The sequence below is a fragment of the Panthera pardus genome, unplaced genomic scaffold (genome assembly GCF_024362965.1).
Source record: "Panthera pardus isolate Hobbes unplaced genomic scaffold, ASM2436296v1 HiC_scaffold_24, whole genome shotgun sequence".
Taxonomy (NCBI): Eukaryota; Metazoa; Chordata; class Mammalia; order Carnivora; family Felidae; genus Panthera; species Panthera pardus.
Genome location: NW_026526810.1, coordinates 23,604,451 through 23,626,311, shown reverse-complemented (window position 1 = coordinate 23,626,311; position 21,861 = coordinate 23,604,451). Strand labels below are relative to the sequence as shown.

At 39.2% G+C, this 21,861-nt stretch overlaps 1 protein-coding gene across 5 annotated transcripts in view; it reads right to left on the bottom strand.

The window, feature by feature from the left end:
* Nucleotides 1-21,861, bottom strand: part of PTPN9 (protein tyrosine phosphatase non-receptor type 9) — an 81,632-nt gene that overhangs the window by 18,518 nt on the left and 41,253 nt on the right. For all 5 annotated transcript variants that reach the window (XM_019441401.2, XM_019441402.2, XM_019441397.2 and 2 more), the window contains 3 exons: nt 17,499-17,604; nt 9,066-9,176; nt 6,465-6,793 (listed from right to left, as the gene is read on the bottom strand). In XM_019441401.2, coding sequence (XP_019296946.1) covers nt 6,465-6,793; nt 9,066-9,176; nt 17,499-17,604 — 546 coding nt within the window. The remainder of the gene's footprint in view (nt 1-6,464; nt 6,794-9,065; nt 9,177-17,498; nt 17,605-21,861) is intronic.

The window sequence follows — 21,861 nt, the reverse complement described above, 5'->3', positions numbered from 1 at the left end:
AGACGACATCCAGATGGCCAACAGGCACATGAAAAGATGCTCAACGTCACTCCTCATCAGGGAAATACAAATCAAAACCATACTGAAATGGTTTTGGGTCCATTTAGAGTGGCTAAAATGAAATCAGGAGACTATAGATGTTGGCGAGGATGTGGAGAAACGGGAACCCTCTTGCACTGTTGGTGGGAATGCAAACTGGTGCAGCTGCTCTGGAAAACATTGTGGAGGTGCCTCAAAAAATTAAAAATACACCTACCCTATGACCCAGCAATAGCACTGCTAGGAATTTACCCAAGGGATACAGGAGTGCTGATGCATAGGGGCACATGTACCCCAATGTTTATAGCAGCACTTTCAACAATAGCCGAATTATGGAAAGAGCCTAAATGTCCATCAACTGATGAATGGATAAAGAAATTGTGGTTTATATACACAATGGAATACTACTTGGCAATGAGAAAGAATGAAATATGGCCTTTTGTAACAATGTGGATGGAACTGGAGAGTGTTATGCTAAGTGAAATAAGTCATACAGAGAAAGACACAGACCATATGTTTTCACTCTTCTGTGGATCCTGAGAAACTTAACAGAAGACCATGGGGGAGAGTAAGGAAAAAAGAAAAAAAGTTGGAACTTTTTTAAAAGGGAGCCAAACCATAAGAGACTCTTAAAAACTGAGAATAAACTGAGGGTTGATGGGGAGTGGGAGGGAGGGGAAAGTGGGTGATGGGCATTGAGGAGGGCACCTGTTGGGATGAGCACTGGGTGTTATATGGAAACCAATTTGATAATAAACTTCATATTAATAAAAAAAAATAGAAAAAAAATTCTGTTATTATTTCCAACCTGGAATTCGATGCTCTACCAAAATTTATGTGAAGAAAGAAGATGGGGGACCCATTAACCAAGAACCAATAAAGGAAAGTGAGGAGGGAAATCAGGAAAAAGCTGAGGAGCAAGTCCAGACAACACCAACCTCAGTTGAGACTAGAGCAAAAAAGAAAAAAACAAAAACAAAAAAAAAACCTAAAAATTCTGCAAGTGAGGACTCCAGGGGAAAATAAACAATCAATTCATCATGTGATATATTCGACCACTTGGAAAATACTAAGAACAGTATAAAATAAATTTAATGAAGCATAGGGGAAAAAATAAAGCTAGGAACATGGAAAACTAAAAACAAATTTAAAAATTGGGTAATTAACTCCAAAAGAAACAAAAAATTGAATTAATAAAATTTAATATATTTGATTTTCTAGAAGCCCATTTAGTTCTGCAGTAGAAAAAATTTCATAGTCATAATAATGTGAACAGTAACTACTGATTTAATAAAAAATTGTGACATAATTATATTGGAAAAACAGTCAAAAGGGAATTGGAGAAAGAGTGTAAGAGCCAAAGCTTACCAACCACAAAAATCAATAAAGAGCATTATAAGGACTTTATTTATAATCATAGAAGAAATACCAGAAGAAACAACTATAAGAGTTGAAAATGGACACCTAAGGGCGTGTGTGGCTCAGTCGGTGAAGCGTCCAACTCTTGATTTGAGCTCAGGTCATGATATCAGGGTCCTGGGATCAGGCCCCCATTGGGCTCCATGCTTAGCTTAGAGAATACTAGCTTAATATTCTCTCTCTCCCTCTCTCTCTGCCCCTACCCCCTCGTGCTCACTCTAAATAAAATTAAAAAAAAAAAAAAGAAAAGAAAATGGACACCTAGTAGAACTGAGGGTAAGGCTAGAGACAGCCATTAATTTCATCATTTCTTTTCTTTTCTTTAAAAATTTTTTAATGTTTATTTTTGACAGAGACAGAGCATGAGTGGGAGAGGGACAGAGAGAAGGAGACACAGAATCTGAAGCAGGCTCCAGGCTCCAGGCTCAGCACAAAGCCTGACTCGGGGCTCGAACCCACCAACCGTGAGATCATAACCTGAGCCAAAGTCAGATGCTTAACCAACTGAGCCACCCAGGTACCCCTCGTCATTCCTTTGGTACTATTTTATAGTAATATTATATTTCATTTTGTAAATGAATTATTGTAAATTTTCTTTTATATAACACATATATAACAGCTATATATATATATATATATATATATATATATATATATACATAAAAGTTATATATAACTTTTATAAAACGAATTCCTTCTTTTATATAACAAAAAAAGGATGGAGCAAATATGGCAAAATATTAAAAATTGTCAGTATCAATTCTGGTGATAGGAAGATAGTTGTTTATCATGTTATACTCTGTACTTTTCCATATTTAAAAAAATTCCCTCTTCCCATACAAATAAGCCCAGCTGATATTTTACAAAGTTCCAAGGACAATTCAATGGAGGAAGGATTTTTCAGCAAATGGTGCTGGAGCAACTGGATAGCCACAGGCTTATACGTGCACGCACAAACACACATACACGCGCACATACAAAAATCAACATCAACCTAAACCTTACGCTTTATACAAAAATTAATTCAAAACGGATCACAGAATTAAATAAATGCAAAACATAACACTATAAAACTTTTACGTAAAAAAAAGAGAAAATCTTTGGAATCTAGGGTTAGATGTTCTTGGATTTGACACCAAGAGTGTGATCCATGAAAGGAAAAACTGATTAAAGGACTTGACCAAAATAAAACCTTTTGCTTCACAAGGGACCCTGTTAAGAGGATGAAAAGACCAGCTACAGACTAGAAGAAAATATTCATAAGCCAGTATCCAACAAAGAACCTATATCTAGAAAATGTTTTTAAAAATTCTCAAATCTCAACACTTTTTTAAAAAGTCCAAACAGAAAGTGGGCAAAAGGCACATTTTTACAAAGAAAATATACAGATGGTAAACAAGCACATGAAAAGATGTTCAATATCATTAACTACTAGAGAAATGTAAATTATACCCACAATGGGATCTCATTACACACCTATCAGGACAACTAAGATAAAAAATAGTGGCAACATCAAATGCTGGGGAGGATGCAAAAAAAAATGGATCATTCATACATTGCTGGGGCATATGCAGAATGGTATGACCACTCTGGAAAACATCTGGGTAGTTTCTCATAAAACTAAACATCCAATTACCAAGTGACCTAGCCATCACACTCATGGATATTTATCCCAGAGAAATGCAAGCTTATGTTCACACAAAACCTAGACATAAACGTTCATAGTGGTTTTACATGTAATAGCCAGAAACTCTAAACAACCTAGGTGTCCTTTAACAGGTGAATGGTTAAACAAACCATTCATACCATGAAACACACCTAGTAATAACAAGGAATGAACTATTGAGACATGTAATAACAACTTGGGTGAATCTCCAAGGAATTACACTGAGAGGAAAAAGCCGATCCTAAAAGGTTCCATATAGTAGGATTCCATTTATTTATTTATTTATTTATTTATTTATTTTTAACGTTTATTTATTTTTGAGACAGGGAGAGACAGCATGAATGGGGGAGGGTCAGAGAGAGAGGGAGACACAGAATTTGAAACAGGCTCCAGGCTCTGAGCTGTCAGCACAGAGCCCGATGCGGAGCTTGAACTCACGGACCGCGAGATCATGACCTGAGCCGAAGTCGGATGCTTAACCGACTGAGCCACCCAGGCGCCCCTCCATTTATTTTTTTAATGTTTACTTATTTTTGAGAGAGAGAGACTGAGTGTGAATGGGGGAAGGGCAGAGAGAGAGAGAGAGAGAGAGAGAGAGAGAGAGAGAGAGAGAGAGAAAGAGTCTGAAACAGGCTCCAGGCTCTAAGCTGTCAGCACGGACCCTGATGCAGGGCTTGAACTCACGAACTGTGAGATTATGACCTAACCTGAAGTCGGATGCTTAACCAACTTAGCCACCCAGGCGCCCCAGTATGATTCCATTTATATGATAACATTTTTGAAATCACAAAATCTTAGTAATGGAAACCACATGAGTTGTTGCAGGGGTTAGGGATGGGGAAGGGTGGGACCAAGGTATGTGGTGATGTATTCTTCTGTATCTTCACTGTAGTGATGGATACACAAACCAATGTGTGGGCTAAAGATTGCATAGAACTAAATACACACACACACACACACACACACACACACACACACTCTAAAACTGGGGAAATCTGAGTAGACTGGTGTAGAATATCAATATCCTAGTTGTGATATTATACTATACTTTTAGAAGATATTATCATGGGAAAACTGTGGAAAGGGTGCATGCAATATCTGTTATTTTTACAACTTTATATGAATCTACAATTATAATAAAATGATAAATTTTTTTAATGTTTATTTATTTTTGAGAGAGAGAGAAGAGAGAGAGACCAGGTGAGGGAGGGGCAGAGAGAGAGGGAGATAGAATATAAAGCAGGCTCCAGGTTCTTAGCGGTCAGCACAGAGCCAGATTGCAGGGCTCAAACTCAGGGACCATGCGATCATGACCTGAGCCGAACCCAGACACTCAACTGACTGAGCCACCCAGGCGCCCCTAAAATTTTTTAAAGAACATCTTTTGAAAAAATGGTGTAGTGGAGAAGAAAAGAAAGAAAGAAAGTCTCTTGGTCTATGGCATTCTGGACAACGAGTACTCTGATATCTACTTCATAATCTAGAATTCCAAGGGAGACATAGTTTGTTCTGTACAAGCAGCTTTATTGGAACTTGGTAAAAGACATAGACCTGGAGCTAATGGGGATTCTGGGTTCTGGCTCCTGAAATGGGGGGCTCATTCATTCAATAAAGAGTGAAGATTAGGAAGTCCTTCCATAGGGCTGGGAAGTGTTCTCTGATGATAACATGATGGCTGGTTTGGGTGATGCCAAGAGGACAATCTAAACTTCCTTTTTCTACTGGGTGGAGGAGGACCACAGTAGAAATGACATCCCAAGGACCTCACAGCAGAAGTACCCAGAATAAGGTTAGGAATCCCCAGGACAAGAATGCATGCTCTTGGAGCAGCCCAGTACTCCTCTTTGCCCAGTACTTCCTTGATTCAAAACTGTTACAAGGAGGGTTGGGGAGGTGTCTGGGTGGCTCAGTTGGTTAAGTGGCAACTACAGCTCAGACTACAGCTCAGGTCATCATCTCGTGGTTCGTGGGTTCGAGTCCCACGTTGGGCTCTGTGCTGACAGCCCAGAGCCTGGAGCGTGCTTCAGATTCTGTGTCTCTCCCACTCTCTCTGTGCTTTCCCCACTCATGCTCTATCTCTCTCTGTCTCTCAACAAAAAATAAATGTTAAAAAAATTTTTTTTTAAAAACTACAGGGAAAAACTAGTTGGGAGAAAGATTGGATGCATACATAGAGATTGTAAGTTGGTAAGAAACAAACAGCTGTGTGGGAGAAAAGAATACCCTGCGCTTGAAAATTGCTCTGCTTTCTTGTTTTTTTCTTACTTCCCTTTGCATTCTTGCTGTTTATTGACTGATTTCTCAATTGTTTCTTCTTTCTAACTCCTCTTATCAGTTTCCTAACTCATTCTTTTCCCTCTTTCCTTTTGCTAAAAGGCTCTCTCCCTGAATCTTCTTTACAGCACACTGACTAAGCTGGACAGGAATTATAAGGGAAAGAGGTATTCACAGAATCATGGACTCCGAAAACATTTAAGCTACACAAGTAGGTAGACATCAGAGACTAAGATCACATATTACACAGAGGAAAACCAGGGTGCAGGGAAGGGAAATAACGTGTATAAATCACAGAGGGGACTTCTGGCTATGCTGGAACTTGAGCCCGGGACAGATTCCCTGGTTTTCAACAGAGCTTCACTTGAAGAGACAGAAATTTCTGCTGCAGCCAATGAAAAAAGTGTAACATAAATGAGAGCAGCAGTAAAGAGAAATGATCTATGCCCTATGGCCAACAATACTTACTGAGTAATTATGAACCAGTTATAAACTAGCCAGGTAGTTCTGCAGTAGAATTTAGATAGAAGGAAAATCCCACAAGGCTAAATGCCTAAGAGTTAATTCTTTTCTGTTACTGTGAATTATTTTAAATGTTCCAGTACCCTCTTCAGAAAGCAAAGTGGCTTTTTTTTTGGCTTGTTTTGTGTGTGTGTGTGTGTGTGTGTGTGTGTGTGTGTGTGTGTTTAAGAAAGTAATGTTATACTACAAAGGCTCTAGGGAGAAACTGCCCAAATAGAGAGCCTACATTTTTGAGCCAACATTTTTGTTTTTTCCTAAAAACACTTGCATTTCAGAAAAATATTTTAATATGTGTCCATTATTACATGGCTCCCCTGCCAGTACTGAAGACCTCCAGAAATTTCAAAATATAGGATACTGGCAACAAGCACCAAAGCAGGAGAGGCGTCTTTCTGGATAAGAAAATCATCATCTAAGTGAGAGTGATGCTTCATAACACAAGGAAGGGCCTCTGTTAAGGAAATGAGATGTGGAAGGAGCTGTTGCCAACACACACCAGAAGCATGTTAGTAACCGATTGTTGTCCCAAACCTTTCCTACTTACATAGAACAGTGGAAAGTGCCAACAGGGTTCTCACGGCGGATGTCTTCATACTCCTCATATATCCCCCGCTTTTGTCTGGTGCTAACATAGTCCATCAACTCTTGGATGGTCATGGCGTGGGGACCCGGAACATGTACCGAGTCCCAGTCTAAGGCAGGAGGGAGGGAGAACAGGATGATCTCATCGAAGGGATCTGGGTGGCCGTTCATCTGGGGTAGGAACTGGAAATTCCAAGTGGCAAGGTCAATTTTGACGTATCCACCCAGGTTTTCTGGAAGGCACTCCCTGGGCAGGTGCTGGGTGACCTCAGATGTCTTTAATATCTGAATCTGGAAGGCCAAAAAGAACCATGTGAGTACGTAGGGGGGGAAAACATAGATAAGTTGAAGATAAAGAATAGGTGTGTTTATATTAGATTTGAAGAAGGGGATGAGATTTGCTTGAAATACGTGGTATACTTGTGAAAGAAGTAGAATGCATTTCATCTGCCTGGGATTGAAGTCTTTTTCCCAAATGTCTGACTTCCAGGAATGTATATCAAATGCATTCCTGGAATTAGGGGTCCTTTTATAAATCTTGAAAGGATGGTACTGTGAACAAAGCCTTTATACTATTAACAAGGCTTCCCAGTGCCATCTCATGCAGGTATTTGCCTTTTTGACTACTAAGAACGCACAGGTAGTGATTTTTTTGGTCAACCCCATACTAAGGTAACCAACTCTAAGCCTGGTGCTTTACTCACAGCTCAGTATGGATGTTCTCAAAGATAGCTTTCTATGAATATAACGCAAGACCAGCCACCCAGAGACAGGGTAGCCCAGGAAAACTGCACGAAAAGTAATCCAAGTCTGCTCTCTGCTTAGACACAGCCTTACTGGACCAAATTAGCCTAGTTGGTTCTCCGTGAAATCTGCGTTGAATGGGAATGCTTGTCTCTCTTACTATTGCCTCTTCTTGGAATGTCCTCTTTTCCTCCTCAGCCTCTTCAAGGAGCAGCTTATAAAGCTCACCTCTTCTGTGACGCCCTCCCTGACTGCCAGAGACAATATTCTCCTCTGGGCTCCTTCCTGCAGAGCCACAGTTTTCTGCACTTCTGCCTCTGTGTTCCCTATCAGGACCATGAACTCCTCAAAGATAAGGAAAGTCTCACTCAATTTTTAATTCCCAGGGCCCAGAGCCTGGACTGTAAAGGTGCTCATGTATTTTGAGTTTATACGCACATTTATACTTACATAAACAAGTGCAAGAACTTGCCTAAAGAGGACTCTCAAAGAGTTACCTTGGAAAAGATCTCTCCTATTCCCAGTCACTAGGTCTCCAAGTACTTCCACAGAGCCAAACGTCTTCAGTTTTCCTCTCCAACACAAGTCTCCTCAGCTATAAAGATCTGCACTGTTATCACTAATATAACCTCATAATTCTTTTTTTTTAAATTTTTTTTTAACGTTTATTTATTTTTGAGACAGAGAGAGACAGAGCATGAATGGGGGAGGGTCACAGAGAGGGAGACACAGAATCCGAAACAGGCTCCAGGCTCCAAGCTGTCAGCACAGAGCCCGATGTGGGGCTCGAACTCACGGACCGTGAGATCATGACCTGAGCCGAAGTCGGCCGCTTAACCGACTGAGCCACCCAGGCGCCCCTATAACCTCATAATTCTATATTACAAAAATCTCTAATAATATTTCACACTATATTATGACATAACTCTTATTATGTCAATGCCCTTTCTTTCAAGGGTGAGAAATGAATGAATGAATAAAACCATAATCTTTCAGTCCTGGAACATTCAGGGGATAATAGATTAAAGATAAATTTAGAAAACACTTTTGAAGTTAGGAAACAACAAGCTGTTTTCAGAGAAAATGCCAGGAATGGAAGTAGAGAGAGATAGTGAGAGAGTCTCCTCCACCACCCTGGTGGTCAAAGGGACGGATTAGTATTTCCAGTTGAACAAATTCAAACACCTGTTCAACTAATGCAATTCCATTAGAGATTGTTAAATATGCATGTACAGCACTAGCCTAAATTTTGGAAAGGGGAGCTATCCTTAAGTTATCCATGGGACACACTCCTTCAGTGCTATCTTTATGCAAGTTGCTATGGAGGGAGAGTGCCAAACAACTATGTGTAGCTCCTAACTTCAAGAAACTTGGAATACAGTGGGAGAGGGAGCCTGTACTGAGCTGAGTAAAGAATAAAGCAGAGAGGGGCACCTGGGTGGCTCAGTCGGTTAAGCATCTGACTTCGGCTCAGGTCGTGAACTCATGGTCTGTGAGTTTGAGCCCCACGTCGGGCTCTGTGCTGACAGCTCAGAGCCTGGAGCCTGCTTCAGATTCTGTGTCTCCCTCTCTCTCTGGCCCTCCCCTGCTCATGCTCTGTCTCTCTCTGTCTCTCAAAAATAAATAAACGTTAAAAAAAAATTAAAAAAAAAAAAAGAATAAAGCAGAGAATACAAGTGGATACGTTAAGAGAAGCAGAAAGCACTTTAGGAAACAAACCAGGAGAATTTTACTGAAGGTAAAAAATTAATTGGCAGGTTTCAACAGTGGGGATGGGAATGTATCTATCCACCTCCAAATAAAATAAAGCTTGCCTTACCCTCTCCCGGACTTTGTCCTTCAGGAGGAGGCTGATGATGGAATAGGGCACTCGGAACCATATTGGTGCTCCCACAATCAGCACTTTCTTCAAACGAGCAGGAAATGCTCCCTATGGAGAACACATATGAAAATTTAAAGATATTAGTTAAAGCACACTGGAACCTGTGACCGTTCGAACGCCAAGTATAGGTTTTCTGCTCTTGTCCCCATCCTTACCCAGCAGGGGGAGTCTACAGCCTAATTTGCGTTTCATTTCAGTAACTACAGAGGTGGTTAAAAATTTTCAAATTATACACCTGACACTAATATAACACTATATGTTAATCATACTAGAATTAAAATTAAAAACTTAATAAAAAAATTAAAAGCTGGTTTACTTTTAAAAGTTATGTTATGTTCTGGGTGCCTGGGTGCCTGAGTCATTAAGCACCTGACTTTGGCTCAGGTCATGATCTTACAGTTAGTCCCACATCTTAGTCCCACATCATCTTAGTCCCACATGGGGTGAGCTTGAGCACGCTTCTCTCTCTCTCTCTCACTCTCTCTCTCTCTCTCCCTCCCTCCCTGCCCCTCATGGGATTCTGTCTCTCTCTTCCCCTCATTCACTTGCACCCTCTCTCTCTCTCTCTCTCAAAAAAAGTTATGTTCTTATTAACATAAGCTTTATGGATCAAAAATATACTGACTTTTGTCAGCATATATGTGTGCATCCTTAAGTTCTGCTTATTAAAACTTTAAGAAAAATTAAATCATGAATAAACAGAACATGAAAGAAACATCTCTCATAACCTTTTATTCTGACATCTGTGTTTATAAATCATTTTTTAAGCCATCTCTTCATCTATTTTTGTATTCATTTATTCAATCAATAAATATAATCTAGTGGACACAAGGGCAAATGAGATATAAAGGCAAGGAGACACCTGATCTGCATAAAGCATAAGAATAAAAAAGTATTCATTCCTAATCCACAACTCTTGGTTTCCTTTGGTTTAATATCCCAGGCCTTCTCACGGGCAGGGATACCAGGTAATATTGGCATTACTGGAAGAAATTACTCCCAAGGAATAAAAAAACAAAAAACAAAAAAGAGGGAATTGTAGCTAAATATCTTCTACAACTTTCTCCCTATTCTTTTTCAAAAAATTGATTCTCAATTTGACATGTCACTCTCTGGCTATTCTTCCACTGATTTGGGGGGGTGGGGGGGCGGGTGGTCCATGAACATTCCCAAAAGAGAATATATAGCATCTAGAACAAAATGCTCCATGGACTTCTTCACTGAAGTCTGAGAAACTACCTTTCATCTCTTCCCTCAAAGATACAACAACTTATTTCAGGACCCAAAAAGGCAAGGTCCCTTTAAACTGCCAGATCAAAAACCAGTCTGGAGAAATACCTATATTTCCACAAAATTATAAATAAAAAGCAGAAGCCATTATATCTGTTTCTTCAGAGCAAAGAACTACACACTAAGGCCTGTTCCATTTTAATGACTTTATGGCATCCACATATACTGTTGATGGGACAGTAAATAGTTACATCTTCTAGAAGGCCTCTGGCATTACATATCCTTAAAAATGTGCATATCCTCTGATCAAGTAACTCTATCCTAAGGTAATAACCAGAAACACAAAGATTTATGAACAAAAATGTTTACTGCACCTTTATTTTTGATAGTTAAAAATAGCATTTAAAACTGGAAAGAATATATATGTCTGAAAATGGGTAGGGGCTAATAAAAATGGTATTATAATAAGATTATTACATGACCTTTAAAATGAAGATTTCAAAGATTTTTTTACAACTTTGGAAAATGCCCACAATATAATCCTAATTAAACTAAACAGAATCAGCTATAACCTTAATTTTGTTTAAAAAATTACACATATATTTCACAAAGAAAAAAGATTATAAAGAATTATATCAAAAGCTCAATAGTTTCTCTCTGATAAGTGAGATTATGAGTTGTTATTTTCTATAATACTTAGCATTACTTTTATTTTTTACAACCTTATTTAAAAATGTTTATATCCTCTTTTTTTTTAAAGTAATCTCTAGGGGCACCTGGATGGCTCAGCTGGTTTGGTGTCTGACTCTTGATTTCCCCTCAGGTCATGACGTTGCAGTCTATGGGTTTGAGCCCTGCATCAGGCTCTGCAGTGACAATTCGGAGCCTGCTTGTGATTCTCTCTCTCTGCCCCCACCACTCATGCTCTCTCTCTCCCTCAAAATAAATGAATAAACTTAAAAGAAAAGTAATCTCCATGTGCAATGTGGGGCTCGAACTCATGACCCAGGGATCAAGAGTTGCATGCTTTACCGACTGAGTCAAGCAGGTGCCCTTAAAATGTTTACATCCTTGGATCTGGTAGGCCTACTCCTAGAAATCCACAAACTATTTTATGTGCAAGATATGAATATAAAAGTGTGTTTGCTGAGAAAACTGTTTATTATAACAAACGGGAAAAAATATCCAACAACATAGAAATAGTTAAGTAAATTATTGTAAATACAGGATAGACTATCATTCAATTACAAGTGTTCATAAAATAAAGTTGTTGGAGCTCACTGTATCTTGAAATTGTATGAACATAATTAAGACCATATTGAAAAACATCTAGAAGAAAGTGTCCTACACCAAAATGTCAACAGTGTTTATTTCTGCATAGTATCAAAGGCAGTATTTCTTCTTAATGTATATTAGTCTGAGTTGTCCAAATTTGTCTACAATGAAAATTTTTTCTGATTATAATAGTATTTTAACTATAAAAGGTAAATGTGAAAAAAATTAGTCACCCTATAAATAATAATCAGCATAAAAGTATAACGGTAAAAACATGTGATTTATAGTAACACTTATGCACACACACACACACACACACACGCACACACACTACCTCTCTCCCTATCTTTTTCTCCCTGAAAGTCATTGGTCTTACAAACAAGATGATTTATCCTTGGTGTGTGCTGTATGTTTTTATATGTATGTATATGTATCTTTTAGCCTAGGAATCAACTAGGTAAGACACATGTAAGATAAATAAAATAATTTTAAAATGTTATTGAAAGACATAACAAAAGACTCAAAAAAAAGTAGAGCATTCTTGGATGGGAGATAATAACATTATAAAGATGTCAATTCCCCCTGAAGTAATTTGTTAATTCATTATATCCAAATAAAATCTGAGAATGTTTCATTTCCCTCAAATGTGACTGAATGACTCTAAAATTCATCTAACCAAAAGGTGATGATTTTTTAAAAAAATTTCTCATCAGATTTAAAATTTGGAAAAAGTGGCTACCCTCTGGGGAATGGCACTGGGTGTATGATGAAGGGTGTCAGAGACTTTTCCCTGAATTGCTTTTTTTTTTTTTTAATTTTTTTTACATTTATTTATTTTTGAGAAACAGAGTGAGACAAAGCGTGAACGGGGGAGGGGCAGAGAGAGAGGGAGACACAGAATCTGAAGCAGGCTCCAGGCTCTGAGCAAGCAGTCACCACAGAGCCTGATGCGGGGCTCGAACCCACGAACTGTGAGATCATGACCTGAGCCGAAGTTGGACACTCAATCAACTGAGCCACCCAGGCGCCCCCTGAATTGCTTTTTAATTGCTTTTATAATAAAGGGCTAGGAGTGCCTGGCTGGCTCAGTCAGTAAAGCATGCGACTTTTTTTTTTTTTTAAAGTTTATTTATTTATTCTGAAAGAGACTTTCAGAATTGTTGTGCGCCTGTGCACAACCAACGGGGTGGGGGGGGGGGAGGAGGAGAAGGAGACGAAGAGAGAATCCCAAGCAGGCTCCATGCTGTCAGCAGTATGGAACCTCATGTGGGGTTCAAACCCATGACCTGAGCCCAAATCAAGAGTCGGTTGACAGAGCCACCTAAGCGGCCCGTTTTGTTTTTTTTTTTTTAAGATTTTATTTCTGGGGCACCTGGATGGCTCAGTCAGTTGCACATTGGACTTGGGCTCAGGTCATAATCTCGAGATTCATTAGATCGAGACCTGCATTAGGCTCGGGGCTGGCAGCATACAGTCTGCTTGAGATTTTCTCTCTCTCCCTCTCTCTGCCCCTCCTCCACTCACGCACATGCTGTCTGTCTCTCAAAGATAAATAAACTTAAAAAAAAAAAAAAAAAGAAAGATTTTATTTTTTTAAAAGTAATCTCTACATCCAACATGGGACACAAACTCACAACCCCAAGACCAAGAATTGCACACCCCACCAACTAAGCCATCCATGCGCCCCCAAGCATGTGACTCTTGATCTCAGGGTTGTAGTAAGTCCCAGCCCCGTGCTGGGTGTAGAGTTTACTTAAAATAAATAAATAAATAAAATACAAACACAATACAATAAAATTCAAGAAAATAAAGAAGAACTAGTTATAAAATAAAGTTTGCTTTCAATATGCATGTTATATATCAATAAATTTAAATAAAGAATACAAAAGTCATGTAAAAAGAATAAAAATGCAAAAAACAGTCAAAACAACTTTTAGAAATAAAAGATTGTGACAGGAATCTTGTCCTATGAGATATTAAACTTTATTATTATAAGATTAAAATAAATAAAACAGTGCATATTTGTTAGTCTAGATGACTAGATCAAGGGAATAGAGTATCCAGAGATGGGACAGTGAGTACCATATAGTGTAATTTAAAGGTATTATCTCAAATGAGTAGAAAAAATATGTATTAGTAAATGCTGTCCAGACAGCTATTTGAAAGCAAATTATTTTATCTATAATATTATGTATCATATATGACACATATACTTTTTTTTTGTTGTTCTGTTTTGTTTTTTAAGTTTATTTATTCTGAGACAGAGAGAGCCTGTGAGTTGGGTAGGGACAGAGAGAGAGAGAAAGAGAATTCTAAGTAGGCTTGCTTTGTCAGTGCAGAGCCTGATGTGGGGCTCAAACCCATGAATGGTGAGATCATGACCTGAGCTGAAATCAAGAGTTGGATGCTTCACTGACTGTGCCACCCAGGCCCCCCATGATGTATATTATTAAATAAAGTATATATAATATAGTAAAAAAAATTACAATGAAAAATAAAATATAGGTGACAAAAGACACCATAAAAATGAATAAATTATAAACTACAAAAAATGTTGCTAACACATACTTAGTAACATTCTTAACAACAAGTCTTACAAATTAGTAAGAGATAAACACTTTTATAAAAAACTGGGTAAAATATATGAGAATAAAAAAATTTTAAATATCCCTTGGCAATGAATGTGAAAATATGCTAACGCTCATCATTAATAAGAAAAACACCACATAAAAACGTGAATATGATTAAAATCCAAATAATAAGTTAATGTTGATAAGACTGGTAAAAAAGCCTGTTGATAGGAGTATAAATTTGAACTGTGTTTTTAGAAGGTTATTTGGCAATATTTATCAAAATTTAAATGTGTAGTGCGCTTGGGTGGCTCAGTCGATTAAGCCTCAGACTCTTGATCTGGGATCAGGTCATGATCTCATGGTTTATGAATTCAACCCCCATATTGGGTTCTGCGCTAATGGTGTGAAACCTGCTTGGGATTCTCTCTCTGTCTCCACTCCTCTCCCACTTTCTCCCTCTCTCTCTCTCTCTCTCTCTCTCTCTCTCAAAATAAGCTTAAAGAAAATTTAAATGTGTGAACTCATTTGCTTACAGCAATGAGAATTTGCTTATAGCAATTTATCATGAGCAAATGATTGGTCAAATATACAAAAATGTATGTAAAACAATGTTCACTGAAGCCTTTGTAACACCAAAAAACCAGCATGTCATTTTTTCTGCTTGATATATCCATAAAAAGAATACTCTTCTACCATTTAAAAAAATGAGGAAGAAGAGCCTTGGGTGGGTTATTTGGTTGGGGTCCAACTTTGGCTCAGGTCATGATCTCACTGTTTGTGAGTTCAAGCCCAGTGTCGGGCTCTGTGCTGACAGCTCAGACCCTGGAGCCTGCTTCGGATTCTATGTCTCCCTCCCTCTCTGCCCCTACCCTGTTTAGGCTCTATCTCTCTCTCAAAAATAAAAAAAATTTTTTTTAATAAAAAAAACAAAAACAACAACCCTGAGGGAAGGGGCACCTGGCTGGCTCAGTCAGTAGAGCATGAAACCCTTGATCCTCAGGGTTGTAAGTTCAAGCTCCACGTTAGGTGTAAAAAAAAAAAAAAAAAAAAAAAAAAAAAAAAAGCCAGGTGGGGGAAAAATGAGGAACAGCTGCATGTACTGACACAGAGTAACCCATGACATGAAAAGATGACGAAGACACGATTGTTAACTAAACAAATGGCAAGTTAGGGGCGCCTGGGTGGCTCAATCGGTTAAGAGTCCAACTTTGGCTCAGGTCATGATCTCACGCTCCCTGAGTTCAAGCCCCGCATCAGGCTCTATGCTGACAGCTCAGAGCCTGGAGCCTGCTTTGGATTCTGTGTCTCCCTCTCTTTCTGCCCCTCCTCTGCTCAGGCTCTATTGTCTCTCTCTGTCTCAAAAATAAATAAAAACATTAAAAAAATTTAAAAAAATGCCAAGTTACAACCACTGAATATAGAACTCCATATTTATAAAGAAAAAAATCATATATCATTCTCATCAATACAAAGAACTGAATCACAGCTACATGGCATAATAGGGATTTTAGTAATATGATGATGAGTGACAAACGCCAAGTGCCAGAAAACAACATGCAGCACAACATCTTCTTTATGTACTCGCTGTTATAAAGCTATAATAGTAAATAAGCACTTCTAAAAATCCAGTTTGCAGTACTCCCAAGGGAGGTCCTAGAACAAAGACTGCCGAGACTCTTAGATCAGTGTTTTTCACACTGTAGGTTCTCACTCAGTGGGTCCTTAAATTAATTTAGTGGCTCATGACTAACATTTTAAAATATGAAATAGAGGGGTGCCTGGGTGGCACAGTCGGTTGAGCTTCCAACTTCAGTTCAGGTCATGATTTCACGGTTTGTGAGTTCAGGCCCCACATCAGGCTCTCTGCTGTCAGCACAGAGCCTGCTCTGGATCCTATCTCCCTCTCTGTCTCTCTGCCCCTCCCCTGCTGGGTGCTCTCTCTCTCTTTCAGAATAAATAAACTTTAAAAAGAAATAAGTAAATCAATAAGAAATAGAATAATAAAGTGACTGTAAATACTAAGGGTAAAGCCTGTTTTGTGTAACTTTTTTGTTTTGTTTTACAAATATATACACACAGATCCACACACCCTAATCCTAGGATTCTGAATCTAAACAGCTCTGAAAGTCTGAAGCTTCTTTTGTAAGTTTGGTCCAAGAATTCATGGAGCAGCAAAATCTCACCTGAAATGCCATAGGCTGTTTATAGCCTTTATTTGTCTCCACTCATTCATTATGAATAACACATTTCATTGCAAAAATATTTTTATTTTTTTTAATGTTTATTAATTTTTGAGAGAGAGAGAGAGAGAGAAGAGACAGAGCACAAGCAGAGAGGGGCAGAGAGAGGAGACACAGAATTCAAGCAGGCTCCAGGCTCTGAGCTGTCAGCACAGAGCCCAATGTGGGTCTTGAACTCACGAGCTAAGAGATCATGACCTGAGCCGAAGTTGGACACCCAACTGACTGAGCCACCCAGGTGCCCCTTCATTGCAAAAATATTAATGTTTGATTATAAAGTGGCATATATATCATATTATCTTTTAAAGTTCAAAACATTAAAAAAAAATAGCAAATAAATTTCAAAATGTTACAAAATGCTTCTGGACTTAAGAGTTTGAGATAAGAGGGCGCCTGGGTGGCTCAATCAGTTAAACATCCGACTTCAGCTCAGGTCATGATCTCACCGCTGATGAGTTTGAGCCCCACATTGGGCTCAGAGCCTGGAGTCTGCTTCTGACTCTGTGTCTCCCTCTCTCTCTGCCCCTCCCCTGCTTGCATTCTGTCTCTCTGTCTCTCAAAGATAAATGAACATTAAAAAAAATTTTTTTTTAAGTGTGGGATAAGAAAGTAAGGACTTATCTATATATATAACTCCACACATATGTGTATAGGTCAGTGTACATACACTTTTGTATATGAAGTCAACATGTAAAACATATGTCTGACTAGACTGAGACAAAAAAGTCTGAAAGTCACTAGCGAGGTGACACTTTTCAGACACTGAGCATACCTAGGCCTTCATGAATTCTTATTCTACACAACTCCAGGAGAGGGACAACCCACCTTCATGACTCAGAATGTTCCTGTGCATTTCTTATTTTAATTCCTCCCACTTCACTTTTAAGACCATTTCGTATTCTGAGGAAGCAAATATTAGTCATCATTTACAGGTGACCTTTACACTGAACACAATGTCTGCAGTTTACATCATTCCTAAGTCTCCCAAAGATTATGGAAAGAAGTATCCTAACCATTGAAGGAGAGTTGAGGAGGCCCTTTCACAGCCTTACCTTTAGCAGGTTTAGGACTTTCTTGCCAAGATCCAGCTCAAAGTTGGTATAATTAGAACCACACATGTCATAGATGAATACCAGTCCATTCCTCTGAGTTTCAAAACTGTAAACCAACCATTGAACAAAAACATTTGTAAGTAATAAGATGGATGAGGCGGGTTGAGAGCCTAGGGCAAAATCAGAGTATGGGACAGATGCGGGACCAAAATAACTACCTCCCGGAACACTGGTTTTACAAAAAGATGATTTATCTTTGGCTTTTGCTATGCTTCTCGTGATATTGCAATTTATAATAAAAAATATATATTTGGTCTTCAGCGTGGTTGCCGGCACAGAGCTCCTAAAACTCTCGGAATTCCTAAATGAAGAGGGAGTTAAAGGTGTCTTTTGTGATGTTAATAAGAGAACTTCTGGAATGCCCCAAGCCATCACTTAAGGATGAGGGTGGTTGCCAGGGGAACTGACTAAGTGATTAGAGGGTTGGTACTTTCATCCCATACCTCCCCCTTCCCCCCTTTCCCCTCAGGGAAAGGGATTGGAGATTGAGTTCAATCTCAAATAGCCAATGGATGATTTAATCAGTCCTGCCACGTGATAAAGCCTCCACGAAAACCCAAAAGGATAGGGTTTGGAGAGCTTCCTGATGGAGGTGCTGAAAGAGTGGCCCTCTCAAAGAGGGCATGGAAGCCCTGCACCCCTTTCACTAAAGCTTTCCCTATGTGTCCCTTCCGTCTAGCTGTTCTGGACTATATCCTTTTATAATAAATTGGTAACCTAGTAAGTAAAATGTTTCTCTGAGTTCTGTGAGCCACTCTAGTAAATTCACTGAAACCTTCAATCTATATAGCGTGTTGATAAGAAGCACAGGTGACAACCTGAACTTGCCACTCCCATCTGTGAATGGGGGTGGGGGTGGGGAGTAGGGGAGATAAATCTTGTAGGATTGAAAACCTTTAACCTCTGGAATCTGATCTAACAGGTAGACAGTGTCAGAACTGAGTTGATTGTAAAACACTAAGCTGGTATCTGAGAACTGCTTGGAGGTGTGGCAGAAAACCCCCACATGTTGGAATTGGAATTATGCTTATTGATGCATGTTAATCAAGTGCCACACTCCTATGCTGAAAATGTTCCAGAGCATCTAGGTTATCAAAATTTGAACTGTTTCCTCCCAGGTTTCTGAATCTGCCTATCCAAATTTTGTAACATTCCATCTTCAACTCAAAAGCTTCCTCTTCCATAAAACCTCCTTGATAACTGTGATCGAAATGTACTGCCATCCTTTACCCCCCTGTAGCCCCATAAATCTTCCTGTGGGATTATTTTATGGCTCTTAAAGCATTTCAACTTTGTCTAGCCATCTGATTCTCTCCTAGGGGGCATAAACATGTTTTGTTGACCTCATCACTCCCAGTAGTCTCTAGCATAGTTCTTGCAAATAGGTATATAATAAATGGTCACTGAATTCTAATGCAGTGGACTGGAAGCCCACTGCTAAGAAAATACTCAGACCTGTGGGAAAATGTAAAACAAAGCTCTAAGCCCAGTGATGGGGAATCTCTTAGGACTTGGCAGAAGAGAACAAACCCACACATGGTCTTGGGAAGGCATCTTGAAAAGTAAGAGGTGGTGAGCTTATTACCAGATTGAGGTTAAGAACATGTGAAGATATGAAAAGTATTCTTCAGTTCAATCTCCTCACTGCCTAAAGACTTCTCAAAGTTGCACTCTTCAACCAAGCCAAATCTTACCTGCTTCTGATCTGCACACCCAAAAGGTCATTAGAAATAAATTATATGTTTGAGATACTCACAGATAATAGCAACAGTTTTCCTATCTATTTAAAATTGAGAAGATTTTTCGGCACAAAACAATCCTAAAATCAGAGATCCCAGTATTATTTTGTATCCTGATTTTTTTGCATGGTGGAAGTACCCACCCACGAAGCATTTCAAGTATCTCTAATTCTGAGGCAGACCCAAGTTTTTCCAGCAGTTTCTGAGTTTCAAATGGTCCTAATGGGTCACAGCACCAAATCTTAACTCCTTTTTTTCCCCCACGACAAGAGAGACTATAATTCACCAAGATCAAAGATGCTGTTACATAACTGACACAATTACTAAATAGATTATCCAGGTGTAGACACTTCCCATTTTTCCACTAGCTCATCAAGGGCCAAATTCAAAAAACTATAGGTTTTCCCCTTCCAGTGCCAGCCTGCGGCAGAAGACTGAAACAAAGAGAAGTCAGTGCCGGGGAAACAGAATTTAATAAAAAGAAGGTATAGTGCAGAATGATGCAGGGTCTATATTCCCAAAAACTGCCAATCCTGTAAAGGCACATGAAATAAATACAAATATGGTAGGACTTCTGTTTTTCTGGGTACAGAATATGAGGTTTACAATAATAGCTAATTCCGTACTAAGAACGATTGTTTTTATTCTACTAAATACAAATTCCTGATCTGGATGCTACCCGCGAACACCAAGATGTTTAAAACATAGTCCCTGACATTTGTTTCAAAATAACTGAGGGTACAGGGTGGGTGAGAGGCTATCAATGAAATAAGATTGGTTATAGATCATTCTGAAGATAGATGATGGGTATCTGGAAGCTTATGATACCATTTACACTCCACTCAGAGATCTGAGGATTTTCTATTATGTAATGTGAAAAAGAAGATTCCCTGCCCTCATGGAACTTACAATCTAGTGGTAAACATAGAAAACAACAGTATAAGATAAATGACATCATTTATAAAATGCAATACAAAATAATTGGTATTAATAACTGCTGTTAAAGTCAGGGCAAAAAGAATTTTATTTATGACAGGTTAGTGTGGTAAGGGAATCAGTCATAGAAGTTGAGCCTTAAAGAAATGGCAAGATTTAGTGAAGAGGAGGGGTTTCCTCCTCTTGCATCCTGGTGAAAGTTAACATAGGAAAACAAGAATTTCTACTCACTAGTGAGAATATTTTGCTGGGAGAAAAGGGTTCACATTTATTTATCTTATCTGCACCTTCTGAATAATGAAGAGTCACTAGGGTTTTTAAGAAAAGGGTGAACATCATGAAAAGTTTTTTTTTTTCCAATAAAGTTCTTTTTTTAAATTTTTTTTTTAGTGTTTGTTTATTTTTGAGAGAGAGACAGAGTGTGAGCAGGGGAGGGGCAGAGAGAGAGGGAGACAGAATCCAAAGCAGGCTCCAGGCTCTGAGCTGTCAGCATAGAGCCTGATGCGGGCCTCAAACCCAGGAACCATGAGATCATGACGTGAGCTGAAGTCAGACACTCAACTGACTGAGCTACCTGGGGGCCCCTCATGAGAACAGTTTTAAATATGTTTACACCCTTGTGGTTCTCCTGAGGGATCCAATCAATACTCACATTGGATAGAGCAAGCTTTGGCCACTGCCATGCCTATAGGAGAGCTCTGACTCTAAGCTGCCCAAGAAGGAAGGCCAGTGAATTTTCTGGTAAAGGCACCTTTCATTCATTCTCCTGAGCTAAAGGATTTCAAAGGAACCTATATATTCTGGAAATTATGCCTGAAGACCAATCACAGGAAAGACAAACTGAGAAATTCCACACTTCTGATTGGGCAGTACAGGGCCTCTAAGACTACTGGTCCTCTCTCCTTACCTTAGTAACTTCTCTTTTTCAAACTAATGCTGTGTGTGGTTTGGATATATCTCCCACTGAGCATCAAAAGCAGAAGCTAAATACTATGAAAGTAACATTAGGAAGGCAGCAATGAGTGAATTGGACAGCCCCACTTCAGATAATCACTTGGCTATCTGCACCCTCTCCGAGTCCACCGTATGACTGAAGTTGTACACAGCTGTCTTTCACTATCTCAGGTTTCAGCCCTCGATATATCTCTTTTAACAGCAGAGAGCTAGCCAATGACATCCAGTGCAATAACAAACTGCAAAAAAGGAAGTATGGCAAAAAGGACAACATAGTAGGGTACAAATAACTCCAGTCAAGAGCAAAGAAACCAAGATGTTAGGCCTAGCTGGACTGGAATGTGATGACTAAAGGAGTCACATAACTTCTTGGGGCTTCAGTTTCATTGTCTGGAAAATAGTCGTAATACCATTTACCTTGAAGAAGGAAGGAGAAATGACCTGAGCTGATTCTTTTTGCTCATGCATCTGTTTAAAAAGATGATTTTGGGGGCGCCTGGGTGGCTTAGTCGGTTAAGCGTCCGACTTCAGCTCAGGTCATGATCTCACGGTCCGTGAGTTCGAGCCCCGCGTCGGGCTCTGGGCTGATGGCTCAGAGCCTGGAGCCTGCTTCCGATTCTGTGTCTCCCTCTCTCTCTGCCCCTCCCCCGTTCATGCTCTGTCTCTCTCTGTCT